At 40.0% G+C, this 15,601-nt stretch overlaps 1 protein-coding gene across 1 annotated transcript in view; it reads left to right on the top strand.

Annotated features, from left to right (window-relative positions):
* Positions 1–15,601, top strand: part of HSPA14 (heat shock protein family A (Hsp70) member 14) — a 30,809-nt gene that overhangs the window by 2,126 nt on the left and 13,082 nt on the right. The window contains exons 2-10 of the mRNA XM_060258277.1: positions 1,140–1,220; positions 1,295–1,377; positions 1,809–1,857; positions 3,772–3,865; positions 3,971–4,061; positions 4,716–4,820; positions 5,427–5,588; positions 6,263–6,418; positions 11,653–11,755. Coding sequence (XP_060114260.1) covers positions 1,140–1,220; positions 1,295–1,377; positions 1,809–1,857; positions 3,772–3,865; positions 3,971–4,061; positions 4,716–4,820; positions 5,427–5,588; positions 6,263–6,418; positions 11,653–11,755 — 924 coding nt within the window. The remainder of the gene's footprint in view (positions 1–1,139; positions 1,221–1,294; positions 1,378–1,808; positions 1,858–3,771; positions 3,866–3,970; positions 4,062–4,715; positions 4,821–5,426; positions 5,589–6,262; positions 6,419–11,652; positions 11,756–15,601) is intronic.

Raw genomic sequence — 15,601 nt, 5'->3', positions numbered from 1 at the left:
TTTGTAAAAAAAAAAATGTGATGACAGTTGGTATAGTTCAGATTTCTAAAGACAGAATACAGATATGTTCACTTTCTTAGAGATGGGGGGGGCAATTTTTAAATATTTGCATTCAGATGTAGTTCTTCTGAGAGGACAGAGTTTATTTGGGAGATGTTAGTCTATTGCTTTTAAGTTGTTAGTCTATTGCTTTTAAGTTGTAATGTTTTTAATTATGATTTGTAAATTGTACCAAGCTACATGGAAAGGTGGTGGGATACAGCTATTTTAATAAATGGATATTTCTTTATTTTAAGATTAATACGAATGATAGTGCTCATTTTTGTTTTTTGCTAGGCATTTCACAGAGCATAATTTTTGAATGATCACGATTGGTGGTGGGTTATATTTGTTGTAAAAACACTGCTTAAAATAGAGAAAGCAGGTAATGCACACGGTACAAAGCATATTTTGTAACAGCGTAATGTTAGTGATAATTTGTTACTGCTGGAATTTCTGAGTTGGAGTCCATGATATCTCCTTAACAGACTGTATGCATACACAAGGAATGATTATGTTACCCTGGTATTGTTTGTGTCTGCTGCTCATTTCAGTTTCCTTTTCTGTATAATGTGTTGCTTTTAGTATACTTCTATTGTAAATTTTTCTAGGGATCGAAGAAAATTATAATCCCTTTGGTGATATAAGTCCGGTAGTGCCTTGTAAATCAACAGAGGTTATCTGACAAGGGGAACTTCAGCACCTTGGATACCAACAGAGGATATCTGATAAGGGGACCTTTAGCTCTCAAAAGCTTTTATCCTAAAACACTGGTTGATCTTTAAGCTGCTACTGTACTGGAATCTTGGTAACGTGATTGTGTAAAGGAGTGTTTTTCTTAGAATTTGGGGTTTTAAAAAATTATTAGTCCTGATTATGCTGGAGCAGAAGGTATAACTAGCATTAGCACTGACTTCTTGTTTTCCAGTGTAAATATAAAATGTGTGTCCAGTCTGCAGCCTTCCAGTCTAGGAATAGAATATATCCTCTGCTAGAACTGATCCATTGTAGAAAACGCTAAAATAGGTTTATAAGCTGTAGAAATTTGTGTTTAATTCTTTTGTGATTGATCCTAGTGATAAAGTTGTGTACTTTTTCAGGACGGCCATGCGGATGTTGTTGCCAATGATGCCGGTGACAGAGTTACTCCTGCTGTTGTTGCATATTCCGAAAATGAAGAGGTAATTTTTCTTGACTGGAGTGTGAAGAAGATTATAGCATGCTGTTTTATGACACCATTGAATTCTTCTTGCAGGTGGTTGGGCTGGCAGCAAAGCAAAACAGAGTAAGAAATCTTTCAAACACTGTAGTGAAAGTGAAGCAGGTTCTTGGGAGAAGGTGCGTAAAATCATGGTGGACTTTCTCTTGGGATTCACTGTAGGGTTAAGTGGCATTTAGGTGGTAAATAAAAAGTGAGCTGCTCTTTCCAAGTAATATGATAAGACATGGAAATAAGTCTGAGTAAAATATTTTCTCACACAGTATAGTCAGTAAGCAGCTGTTCTCTGAACAAGAGAGCTAAATAGAAGCATAAGAGATCAATGTGATTGTCTGGAATGGGATTTATTTTGGGTTTTGTGTTGCTATTTTTTTACAAATAAGGAACAAAACATCCCTAAGTAGGTCCTATGCCTTAATGCATTTGGACTGGGATTTTAGCAGAACCAAGACTGCATGCTGCATGATTCCACTGAAATGAAAATGTGAGCAATAAACTATTCTGTCTGATCCCTTTTGAGAGTTTCTTTCTATTTATCTTCTTTTGACAGCTCTGGTGATTTGCAGGCTCAGAAGTACATAGCAGAAAGTAAATGTCCAGTGAGTAAATCGTGTACTTTATTGTTTTCTGCCTTAAATAGGATAATTTCATTTGTACTTCTGGCATTCTGTATAGCATTTCAACTCATTATTTTACAGTTTGTGAGACTTGTTTCAGACACTTGTGGGTTAAAAAGCCATTTTTCCTGCTTTTTTGGGTGTGCTGCAGTTTGTTTTTAGTACAAGTCAGTTATCCACTGGTGCTGGAAGGTGTCCTTTTGAAATGAGTTGCTTCTCCTGCCTGCTCTAAGCAGGTAGGGCTGCTTGCAGAAAAGCCTCTGAAGTGAGTGACTTTTCTGAACATAGTTCAGCTAGTGTGGGGGGAACTGGAACAAATGGGAGGATTAACTCATTCTGCAGGATGTCTTCCAACCACCAATGTCAGACTGCTCATGGTAAGTCTTAATGTTCCTCCTTTGTGCACGAAGGCTCTTGAGGCAAATACACAAAACATAGCTGAGGATAAAATCATCAAACCAAATACATCAATAAAACAGTAGTAACAATAATTCCCCAAAATGCCGTTTTAATATCTGGAAGCCTAACAGAAAAGAAAAACAGAGTCTTCTTTCCAAAAAGCAGGTGCTGTCGAGAACTGGTGAGAGTAGACCTTTACAGGTGTGACATCACTGCCTCAGTTGCTTGTTCCAAATACTTGCTGCTGCTACTTCAGAATATCTGGTTGATCTTGAGAGGTATCCATTGTACAAGAGTAGTCTGATATGAAAAGGAGCACGTTGGGAGGCGCCAAAGCCCTTCTTCTCTATTCTGCATTATCTAAGAACATAATAAAAAGCCTGCTGGATCTGACCAGCATCCTGTCTCACACAGCAGGCAGCCAATTACCCTGGAGGGCCAGCAACAGGCGATAGAGGCCATCATTAAACACTATCCTGTGTAACCCCTTTTTAGAGCCGGCTATGTTAGTGGTCATCACTATATTCTTTTGCAGTTAATTCTACATCTTTATCACTCATTAACAAAATGTTCCTTTTGTCTATCCTGAATCTACTGTCTATCAACCTTTTTGGATGCCCTTGAGCTCTAGTATTTTGAGTCAGTTGCACCTTTAAGACCAACTTAAGTTTTATTCCGAACGTAAGCTTTCGTGTGCATGCACACTTCTTCAGACGAGGAATGAGGTACAGTAAGCAGAGCCACATATAGCTGGTGGGGTTTGGAATGCCAAGTGGTACAAAGTTAAAAACCAATAGCAATAAAATTAACAAATTCAGAAAACCTTTGATCTGGGTTGCATTAGCGTGGGAAACCATAAAACAGTAACATGTCAGGACGTGAGAATGCCTGTTAATTATTCTATTGCTAATAAAGAAGGCATTCCTGTCTTCTGGGAAAGAAATTTCCCAGAACTTCTGGAGGTTTTAGGTCAGGGGTGTCAAACATGTGGCCTGGGGGCCAAATCAGGCCTCCGGAAGGCTCCTATCAGGCCTACGAGCTATGAAAAAAATCTGTATATGAGTAAGATCAGAAATTTTGAAAATGTAGCACCAAATATGATTGTATGAAATTGTTGGTTTTAATTAGATGGTTTTAAGGGAATTTTAAGGAAATTGTATAATGTTGTAGATTACTGTTTTATTATGTAATCTTTGTACTTTATATTATGTTGTGAGCCGCCGTAAGCCTGCTTCGGCAGGGAGGGTGGGGTATAAATTAAATATTATTGTTGTTTGTGTTTGTGCCCTTTATAAGGTTTATGTCTCTGCTACCTAGTAGTACATTTTATGACACCCATGCCTGGCCTGACCAGGTCTCATTTATCTAGCCCCTAGAACAAAAGAGTTTGACACCCCTGCTTTAGATCCACCCAGAAGCAAGTAGACACAAGTAGCTGCCTTCATCAGATCTTTTTCGGACACTTAGAGGATTGTCTCTGGTTGTTGTCATTTGTAGGTTATTGAAAAGAATGGAAAACTTCATTATGAAATAGATGGCAAACTTGTTTCCCCTGAAGAGGTTGCAAAATTGATCTTCAGGAAAATGAAAGGTAAATAACTAAAATTCTGAGTTTTACTCTTCCTTATCTGTAAAGGTAGTTTTGCAATGTGAATTTGTTCTTATAATACCATGGGTGTTTTTTCTTAATATGCAGAAACAGCTCAATCTGCTTTGGGTTCTGATGTCAATGACACAGTTATTACAGTGCCGTTTGATTTTGGAGAGAAACAAAAGAATGTTCTTGGGTAAGAATGTTATTTGGGGGGCAGGGATTAAATGTGTTTGCAGGAATTGTAGCTAGAAGACCCAGTGAGTATTTGGCTTGGGTGTGGGAGATCTAGATGCAGAATCCCCTGTAAACACTAGATACATTAGGTTGCTTAGGTTGAGTCAGCATGCCTCTGCCTTCATATCTGTCTTTATGGAGACTTTATGCTGTATCTAGTTTACTGGTAACATCAATTCAGTTCATTTGTTTTACTTGCTTGGCTACTTAAGCGTGTCTTGAACTGGTGTAACTCTGTGATAATGAAAATGATAATTACTTCACAGCAGGTTTGTTTGAGTTCAGTTGTACCAACATGACTGAGCAGTTTTTGCTGTTGTGCACTGAGACAAGATAATAATAATAAATTTTTGTTTATACCCCGCCCTCCCCGCCAAGGCAGGCTCAGGGCGGCTTACAAGACATGGTACATATGCCATGATATAACAATAAAATCAGAATAATAACAATTAAAATACAATTCATAAATTTAAGTTAATTTAAATTAAATAATTATCTAAAAACCAGTATAATTTAATGATGCTACAGTCTCAGTACATATAAAATGGCTTAATATTATTGCCAAGATAGTTGATTGAAATTACATGCCAATTCACAATTTTGTCTACCTCAGAGAAGCCGCTGTGGCAGCTGGGCTGAATGTTCTAAGGTTAATTCATGAACCTTCTGCAGCTCTGTTGGCTTATGGGGTTGGGCAAGATTCACCCAATGGAAAAAGGTAATGATCTACAGTTTTCAAGCAGTTAGCTTGATTAGCTACCATGGTGTAGATTACAGCAGCAGACTCTAATTTGGAGAGCTGGGTTTGATTTCCCACTCCTCCACATGAAGTCTGCTGGGTGGCCTTGGGGCAGTAGCAGTCCTCTCAGAAACTCTCTTAGCCCCACCTACCTCACAAGGTAGGTATTGTGGAGAGAGGAAATGAGTGCAAATGTAAGCTGTTTTGAGACTTCTTAAGGTAGAGAAAAGTTGGGTATAAATAGTTTATCTTCATGTAATACTGAGAACTCTTGTGAAGAATATACAAGACAAAATACTATGTCTAGTATCAGTTCTTTAAATGCTGGTAAGTTCAAATGGCAGTAAGAAAATTACAATTGTAATTACAAAATTTAAGTTACTGAATTTTTAAATTTGGGATTCATAGACGAATGTTAGTGATAGGTAACTCAAATCTCAGTCTTAACCAGTCTTGCTACATGCATTTTAAATTGCTTTAAAGAGACTGTTGTCATGATTTTGAAAGTTTGCCTTTTTAAGGGGCTTTAGCATTATGTTCATATCCCATTAACATCTCCAATCTTTATAATTTTTCCTGTTGAAGCAATGTGTTAGTTTACAAACTTGGAGGAACATCCCTCTCCATCACAGTTATAGAAGTCAACAGTGGGCTATACCACATTCTTTCCACTAACACAGATAACAGCATAGGTGGAATCTGTTTCACGGAAGCCTTAGCGCAGCATCTGGCTTCTGAATTTCAAAGGTAAGCTCTCTTGGCTTTAGAATAACATTCAGAACTGAACCAGCATCTGAAAGAGTTGCTGTTTTTAGAACGATCAGTGACATTTATAATGCATAAGTCTTTGGTATGATAGATTATGCTCTAGGTTTTAGAAAATTGTCACAGCAGTTGAGACAGACAGATGTGCATCAACTTGCATGTTGTGAGGAAAGAGAAATGTGTTTTTATAACATTGTAATCTTCACAAAATATGTTCATTCATTCAAGCCCCCTTTTCATAAGCAGGTCACGCCCGTAGCCAGAAAATTCCAGTTTGGGGGGGACCCACGGGAAAAAATTTTGGGTGGAGGGCCCCCCCTTTTGTGACCCCTGCTCTCTCCATCGCCACTTTTCTGGAGGCCCCAATCTCTGTGCTGCTCTGGCGGCCTCTCCCCCTTCCACAGGTGCACCCCCCCCTCCCTCTCTCCAAACTCACCAACCCGGTAAAACAGTGTAGAGCAGGCTTTTGGGGCTCTTTCAGTGCATAATTAATGACACTTTCCAGCAAAGAGATATGCTTATGTGTTCTGTTATACCTAACTCTGGATGTTTGTCAAGGCATTTAACTGCTAAGGCTAATTAGGAATGATGAGTGAAATATCGCTTCGTGTATTTTTTTTTCCTGCACTTAGTAATGAGATTTTTTGAAAATGTAGGTCTTATAAATGTGATGTGAGAGGAAATTCGAGGGCCATGATGAAGCTGATGAATAGTGCTGAAGTAGCAAAACATGCCCTGTCAACGCTGGGAAGTGCAAACTGCTTTGTTGACTCCCTCTATGATGGGATGGATTTTGACTGTAATGTTTCCAGGTAAGGCTGATGGTTGCAGAATCTCTGTGGGTGGTTTTTTCTCTAGAAAACTTCTTGACTCCTTTAATATTAATCTTAAAACACACTTCCTGAAGTATAATTTCTGTTGAATATGTAGTATGTTACCATTTAATCAAGTTATTCATTGGTTTTACAAATTTGAATCAAATTGTGTATGTACATTCTTGAAATCGTCATTACAGCATTTGTCAGTCTTTGCTGCAGTCCCACACTGGGGCTGCACTAGCCAGCTGCTTGGAAGATCTAACTCTTTTTAAAAACTCTTCAGAGCATACCAGACACTGTTTTCCTGCCTGAATAGTCACATGTGCTGAGAGGAGGTGCCCCCCCTTCCCTCAGTTTGTTGTTTGCTGCCACAATGTGAAGATCAAGTTTTAACCAGTCTCTATGAGTTCTACTTTCTCTGTTGCTGGGGCATTATTTATAACAGAGATGGCCAATGGTAGCTCTCCAGATGTTTTTTTTTTTGCCTACAACTCCCATCAGCCCCAACCAGCATGGCCAATGGCTGGGGCTGATGGGAGTTGTAGGCAAAAAACATCTGGAGAGCTACCGTTGGCCACTCCTGATTTATGCGGATTTTACTTCACCGTTTTCCTTTACCCTTCTTCAACCATGTCCCAGAAGGCATTACTTAAAAAAGTGCCAGGTGTGGGACAAAAATGAAGACGTTTACTGTACTCAGTCTGTCTTGCTGAGGGTCATAATGTGGCGGCATGCGAACACTGTCAGCAGTTCACCCCTAAGGCTAAAGGAACTCTGCCTCATATTCAGAGACCTTGCCTGGTTCTGATTGATCAGTAGAGCACACCCAGACGTCAGTGGCGAGAATGCCTGCTGTGGCAGACCCACCTTCAATCGCCTCAGTTCTGTTGGTTCCAACTTCAGACCAGATGTTGATCTTGATTGCGAGAACCTTGACTGGCTCACAACCCAAGTCAGCAAAATCCAAAACAAGCACAAAGAGTGAGGTCATCTGAACTGAAGAAGAAGGAGCTTGCTCCACCAAGAACTAGAGAGGGACAATTTCTGGAAATTTTGAAGCCGGGCGGGGTGGGGGGGGGGGAGACCATTGTTTTCCAGAAAAAAATGAGAATTTTTATAAAAATTGAATAAGTGCAGTATTAGTACTCTTTATAAATTGAAAGTTACTTTGTTAATTTGCGAACATAAAATGCAGTGTGCATAAATTGACTTGGTATAAACATACCATGTTGGATATATTAAAAGTACAGCTTATTCAGGAAATGACAACAAATTGAATTAATTTTTTTTAAATTTCATTTTTTTGTTACAAATGGAGCTACAAGGTTCTGGAATGTGAAGAACACCTAAACTATAAGGAACCTATTTTGCCAGTTTATGAGAGCAATACATTCGAGAGAATCACTCCAAAATGGTGTACATAAACATAACCAAAAGGTTATAGTCATAAATGACTAATATATTAACAAATACAGAGCAATATAATATACCATATACAAAAGAACCATATACAATGAAGAGAACACAGGTCTCTCAGTAAAGTTCAGTTTAAGGAGTATCAGTTCCACTTGAAGCGGCTGCTTGGAGCCATTTGGGAACGCGAGTCCCAAGAGAGAGAACATACTGGAGACTTTGGGTCCCTATGTATCTTGACTGAGAATTGTAGTGTTTATTACTATGAATTTTGTGGAATATCCCTTGTTGATAAAGATTCAGAAACAGGTGTAGTGGAAGTCGATGACCTGTCCACAGGAAATTCCTACGATTTCTCATTACACATGTGAGGACTGAATGCTTTGGCATCTACTGGAACTTTGCATTTTGATTCCGCTTCAGGAACTGGAATTGATGCTCCTTAAACTGATCTTTACTGAGGGACCTGTGTTCTTTTCATTGTATATGATTCTTTTGTATATGGTATATTATATTGCTCTGTAATTTGTTACTATATTATTCATTTGTCACTGTAATCTTTTGGTTGTGCTTATGTATACAGTTTGAGAGCAGGCAATCCCAGTCTAGATGACTGGCTTATAACTGCAAGTACGGGGGAACCCTGGAGTCACGCATAGATCTAATCCTAATACTTGACAACACCTCGGCCTTGTAATTAATGGGAAGAAGTCAAAGCACATGCCTTCTCAGAAAGTTTATAGACACTGTCTAGATTTTATGTTGGCTTGTGCCTTTTTGCCTCAGAGTAAACTTCCTGTATCAAATTGTTGTTCAGACATGTTACTAATAACTGTTTTCTATCAGCTTTATCCAGAGGTTATTATGTATTATGGCCTCTACCACAGCCACTGTCTTATACCCAACTTAAAATACAGTCATTACAAAACTGATTTTCAAGGGTTTTTAATCTCCTGCACATTCTCAAAACTGAGATTCCTTATCCCATGTTACATGGTGTGGATGGTTTGTTAGTGGTGTCAAGATGACATTCTCTGTAAGGGGTTATCGTTTGGAACTATTTCCCCTCAGATAATGGTCACCAGTGTTCTCTCTGAGTTAGTGTGAGCAAGCTCACAGTTTTTTAGCCTCTGGCTCTCACATTTTTATCTTAGCTCAGGAAAAATGTCACCAGAGCAAACTAATTTATGCAGTAGCTCACAGTTTTAATGCCAGTAGTTTATGAAGTAGAATTTGTGCTCACAAGACTTAAAAGCTTAAAGGGAGCATGATCACCACATGCATTATTGGAGAGTTGAGGTGCTCATTACTATTCTTGTACAGCACACAATACCTGGTTGCCCTTTGCGAAATGCCTTCGCATAAATGTGTTAGAATTGAGAGTCTTCATTTCATTTTCAGCTGTGCACAGAGGGAAAGTGGTCTGAATTTAAACAGAACATGATCACTGTGTTTTATATAAATACAAGGGGGCGCAGTCTGGGAGTGAGCACTTTGCAAGCTGTCCACGTTGCAGGATTTGACAAAACAACAGCTGATGCATTGAACAGGATCGGATGCTCAGACCACAAATGGCTCTTGGGGAAGAGTACAAACACTCCATTATTGCATTGTGGGGATACCCTGGAAAATATTTGTTTGCCACACATTACAACATCAAAGCATCAGCTTCCTGCCTTGGGGCTATGAGCGGCTGTCTGGCCAGTGCTGATCCTTTTCAAATCAGATGGACTGGCTTTCTTCTTTTTTAATGCCTTTCCACTGTTTCCACTAATAGAGAGGTCCTATCCAAAATTCATGTTGAGGATACTTACTGTATTCTTGTCCTGTCCTTTTGGCCAGACAAATTTGGTTCCAGGCACTTTTCAACTTATCATAGGGTAGGTATATACATCTTCCTCAAACCCCGTATTTAGAACACAGAGGGGCTGTGTATCATCACAATGTGGAGAAGCTTTGTTTAATAGCATAGCTTTTCAAACCTCTCAGCCTTTAGATCTCTCAGGATCTGTGGCTAGTGTGTTTCTTAATGCTCACAGTCCCTCGACTAGACTCCCATATTCAGAAATGGAAATGTTTTGCTGTTTGGGTAATTCTAAAGGGGTTTCTGAGACTCCCTGCCCTGTTCCATTGGTATTTGAATGCCTCATTTCCCTCAAGTCATGAGGTTTAGCCATATTCTCATTAAAGGTGCACATATACATCACATTCCCTTAGTGAGGGCAGACCACTGTTTTTCCATTTCTATTTCAAGTTGTTTCTTAAAGGCTTACTCGGTCTTTTCTCCAAGGACCTCCACTGTGCCTTAGTGGTCCCTCTCAGTAGTTTTGTTGCTCCCGCTGAGCTGCCGGCTTCTTGGCCTCTGTCCAGAATTCCCCTCAGGAGCATGTTTTCATGATAGGCAGATAATACTGAGGTTTGGTCTGCAATTTAACCAAGGTGGTTTCTAGATTCCACCTTTCACAGAATATCACACTCCTGGTATTTTTCTCAGAGCCACGCCCCACCCCCCTTCTACCTCTGAACAGAGTTTCCAAACCTTGGATGTTTGGGGATCTTTATTGTTTTATCCTAAAAGGACATGATCTTTTGGGAAGCTTCCACAATTATTTGTTTATCATTCAGGTCTATCCAAAGGGAAAGCTGTTTTTTCACAAACTTTTATTTAGGTAGCTGCGCAAGCAGGACTTCATGCCCCCTCCAGATCCACGCACACTGTACAAGAGCTTAAGCTTTACATGCTGTGTTTGTGCAAGGTGTTCCATTGGCTGACATCTCCAGGGCAGCAATATGGTTGTCTTTGGACATTCTTGTGAAGTACTGTTTTGTGAATGTGGAGAAGAGAGACATCAGTGGGCAAAACAGCCGTACATTCTCCTTTTCAATGAATGTACCACCCAGTCTCTATGATGAGTAGCTTGTTAATCTCTGTGTGGGACTGCACAGAAGACCAATGATGAAACAGGGTTGCACTCATCTATAACTGTTCATTGAGTTTTTACTGTGCAGGCACACATTCCCTCCCTCCTGCTGTGGATTCTCTGACCAGCAGTTGGTGTAGAACTCATGGTGTTTCAGGAGAACTAAGGGAAGGGGGGGGGTGCCTTCTCTCAGAGCACATGACCACTTAGTCAGGAAAACAGCATCTCGTGCACTCCAAAGGGGAGGGGCCCTCTGCAGGGTTTTTTAAACAGAAAAGATCTTCTGAACAGCTGGCCTGTGCAGTCCCAATGTCTGCCTGCAGAGAAGACAGTTACAGGTAACTGCAACGTTGTCTTCAGCCCACTCAAATCTTGTTGAAATTAATGTATAACGTGAGAAGTCCTGGGTTTAAAATTTTGGTGCTTATGCTGGTTGAAGCCTTTTGTTTTTCTGTTTTTAATATAAAACATCCACCTATGTACTGTTTTCTGCATGTGGTCTAGTGTGCTCACTGGTGTGTTAGCCAAAAAGTAACTAATATGTGAATGATTTTGTTAAATTTTTGCTCCACAGTGTGTCATTTACCCAGTGTAAGGAATTGGCCAGGCAGGGAGAAATATTTACAAGAGGGTCACTGCAGCCCCTTTTGTGATCAGTCATACAAACCTCGAATGCCTAAGGCTGGCTGGGTGTCGTAACAGAGGAAAGTTGGTTTTATGTTTGGCTAATAAGAACAGAGCTGTTTAGACCTGCTTCTCATGGCCTTGCTCAAAATGCTGCATTTCAGGCCTCAGCTTGTGCTGTAATAACCACACCAGGTGTAACTTTTCCTTCTAGAAGAGAATGTATTAAAGTCTTCCTTTTCCCCCCCTTACTTAAAAAAACAAAAACAGGGCCAGATTTGAACTGATTTGTTCTGCACTCTTCAACAAGTGTATAGAAGCTGTAAAACAACTCTTGCATCAAGTTGGACTGGCAGCCGATGATATCAATAAGGTAATCTTGAAATATTTTTTGTTCCTAAAGCACTAGAATATGTACAAGGAAGCTGGTGCTCAGTGTCTCTTTTCTCTCATATTCTTGCTAGATTGTGGTATGCTGGCTCCTGGCGTTCACAGTTAAAAATACATTGTCTCATTTATGTCATGTGAATAGCACAAGTATGAAGAGTGTAGTCCTGATTGGATTGTCCATGAGTGTGTAATGCAGTGGACTTGTATTTCTGTCTATTAAGATTTTCTCCTGGGTAATTAGGCTTTTGTTTTTAAATAACCTGGAAGAGCTTTTGCTTGTTTTCTTCCAGGCTATTAATATTCCATAAATTGCAAACAGTTATGTATAAACAAAGCAGCAAACTAGTACTCTTTAAAGGCTAATAACTCTTGAGTAGGAAAAGCCTTTGGGCCATTGTTTTCTTTTAGCCTAACCTACCTCACAGAGTTGTTGTGCAGATCAAAGCAGGGGGAAGGAGAATGATGTAAGCTACTTTGGTCGCTCCCCCTTTCACACTGTGTGGAGAAAGACTGTCCTTTTCCTAGGTAGAGGGTGCAGGGAGGGGTGAAGGTGATGGAAAGCTGAAGTCAAAGGGGCAGATAAAAGGAGAGAGGGTGGCCAACTCCCGGTTAGACTTAAGGGGTGAACCTGGAGTAGGTGGGGTTTAAGGAGGGGTGGTACCTCAGACATGTACAGTGCCATAATCTAGCATACTAACATGACCAACAGTGTTATCTAAGGAAGTGTCAATATTGATAGGATGCTTGAAAGCACGTAAAGTTCCAGGGATTTATTTGATACCAGGCAGAATATTTAAAAGCAACCCAGAATGGTAGGGTACTTTGCTAGCACCTGTATTCTCTAGAATCTGATGGATAAAATACCTGGGACATAGAACCATGGTCTCATTGTTCCTATATTCAAAAAGGTGATTGAAAGGGCCCAAGTCATTATAGGCCAATTAGTAAACTACCAATAATCAGTAAACTATACGTATCTTATTTGTATTATAAGTTAGCTGATTGGATATACTCTGAATCAGTCGTAGGTATGGAGCAAGCAGGCTTCACACAGGGAACATCCAGTATGCCCACAAAGAAATGACAAAAAAGCCGGTATCTGGAGGAGGTGCTGCAAAAGAACGCTTAATAATTGTCCACAGCAAGAACACAGGCACACACAAATATATGTGTTAAAAAACTTAAAACATGCTTAAAGTGTTAGCACTCCTTGGTCTTAAAGATGCTTTCTTTGTATTTCTCCCACGGGATCCAGGGAACTGGGCAAGGGAAGCTCTGGCTCTTTCCTTCCTTCCCCAGGGAGAAGGAGGCAGATGACGGCCAGTTGCTCGGGGGCCTGATAGGAGACCTCTGGGGGCCTGATTCGGCCCCTGAACTGCATGTTTGACACCCCTGGTCTAAACTGACGAAGTTAGATGACTTTCTCTCTGTCTCGAACAAATATGCAGTTTTAACTTATAAGAACAGGACTGAAGGGGCGGAAAAAAATGAAGAGATGGAGGCTCTGGCAGAAATAAACTGTGCCCCTTTAAAAAGCAGTGGAAGCTGCTGTGATTATGAATGGGAGCTAGATAATTTAATGCATTTGACTGCTATGACAGTTAAAAGTATTTTAAGGTATCTGAATGAAACGAATGAGAAGCTTGAAAAGTTTATGGAGATGATGATTGGGGCAACTGAAGAGATTAAGGTTTGTTGCCACCTTAGACGATATCAATATAACTTTGCTAATGTGCCAACTACGCCGGGGAACAAAGATCTATGCTGACTTCTCCCATGTAAAAAGGTTGGAAACTCTAAATTTCAGCTGATTTTTCAACCCAATAAAATGTCTGACAATTTGCAGATATAGAGGCTGGCTACACTTATGGAATACATAAGGTGGTGCTAAGCCACCTCAGCTCGTTACTTAGGATGGGGTTTTCTGGGATTGATTTGAGAGAACTACAAACGATGAGCCAACTGGGCCCTTGCTGATAATGAAACAGAATGCAGTCTTTAAAAGTAAAGGGATTTTTCCTGTTTGTGCCTTTTGGAATATACGGGAACCTTTTCCACTATTGATCAAGAAACATAAGGAGACTAAAATTGATCAAAATCTGAAATCCTTGCAATCTGACTTGATTGATTCATCCTGCCAATGGGGAGAGGTTTTAACATCTAAAGTTTCCTTTAAAGCAGATAAATCTTCAGGTAAGAATTCGCTTACAACAGTTAATATGAATGAAGGCTTTAATCTTGAGAACTCCCTATTAGAGAATGATTTGATAAACTCTTATTCATATTTTCCGAAAGAGGTGCAAGTTGCGACTGGAGACATTGAAGACTAACCTGTTAGGGAAAATTCCAAAGAATTAATAACCAAATAACTAGAATTCCAAATAGCTTCCTGGGAAATACTGAGAGATTACAATTCTTTGCTGCTGTTCCTTCTACCAATGAGACTGGTAGATGGATTGTGATGTCACAACAGGAAATCCTAGCCATGAGAATCCCATGAAAAACAAGGAAATCCTGAAAAATGGATGTGTGTACAGTGTTCCTACTGGACAACTGGACTATCTCTTCTGATTGGCTAAAGTACTTAACTTCTCATGGTGGACATATGATAACACAGTTGATCTTGTTAGTATCATGGAATGTAATGGGATGAACCAACAGATCGAGATATGATGAAATTGTTAATTTTTTGAGGAAGTTTGATATCATTTTGCTCTAAGAGACCTGGTGGCTTGATCCCATCCTGTTTAATGGATATAAAAAGTATGACCTTCGGGCCCTGCTTTCCAAGAGGGGGAGAGCGAAAGGGGACTGGGTATCCTAATCTCAACTACTGTGAATTTGAGGGTTTATCAATTGGCTTTTTGCCAGCATTTGGCTATGGCATTATTGCTGATGTATTCTCATTTTTCATGTTTAATTTACATGGATGCTTTTTGAACTGATGAGACCAGCACTCAGGAACTCCCTCCCCAACCCTAAAGGGCTCTGGCCTCTCCCCCCCCCCTGCAGTGGGAACCCTTTGCTGCAGTTGTGTGGCTTGGTTTTCCCTAGGGTGCCCTTATTAGGCAGAGGTCTGACTAGGGCCTCTGTGCTAAGGAATGTACCCAGTCTGGTGGCAGCCTGCCCTCCTGGTGTTCTTGGGGTGAAATGCCAGGCTTTGGTTCTGTCTTTTACCATTAGTTGGCAGGTCTGCTGACAAACCTCGGCCAGAAAGTTGGCAGACACTGTCACAATAGGAATACGTGGTGTGGCCAATATGTGTTTTATTAGTTCCAATTTAACTGGAATTTGAGCAGAATAGTCCATTGGCTTTTAAATAAGAGTTCAAAACCAGTTGAATCTGGAGGCATGGTTGCCAACTCCAGCCAACACTGACAGTGGTAGCTATGTAGGGAAGCTTCCTGTTTATAAAAAGCTATAGCTACTGAATTTCAGCTGACCACATCTCTACACTTGTTATGTTTATTTAATTTATATCAGGCTCAGGGAGGCTCACAATACAGAATTAAATAACAATAAAAAGTTAAACATTAGATTAAGACAATTTAAAAGTTTGGTGCTAATTTCCAACATCCAGCTGCCTATCTTAGTGTTTTGTCTGCAGTGACTGTGGTTGGTGTGATAAGACAAATCTACAGAGTCATTGCACTACAGAGAACTTCAGTCTGCTGTGAAGCTCTCTAGAGACTTGGAATATTCAAGTCTCTGAGATCTTACAGAAGGTGTGACTTCGAAGCACTCCTTGCATGAAATATTATGTTTATTACAATCATTGGTGGAATATATATGTTATATAACATATATGTAATATATATTACAGAGTTTA

The sequence above is a fragment of the Heteronotia binoei genome, chromosome 17 (assembly GCF_032191835.1).
Source record: "Heteronotia binoei isolate CCM8104 ecotype False Entrance Well chromosome 17, APGP_CSIRO_Hbin_v1, whole genome shotgun sequence".
Lineage (NCBI taxonomy): Eukaryota > Metazoa > Chordata > Lepidosauria > Squamata > Gekkonidae > Heteronotia > Heteronotia binoei.
This window is presented reverse-complemented; position numbering and strand designations above follow the sequence as displayed.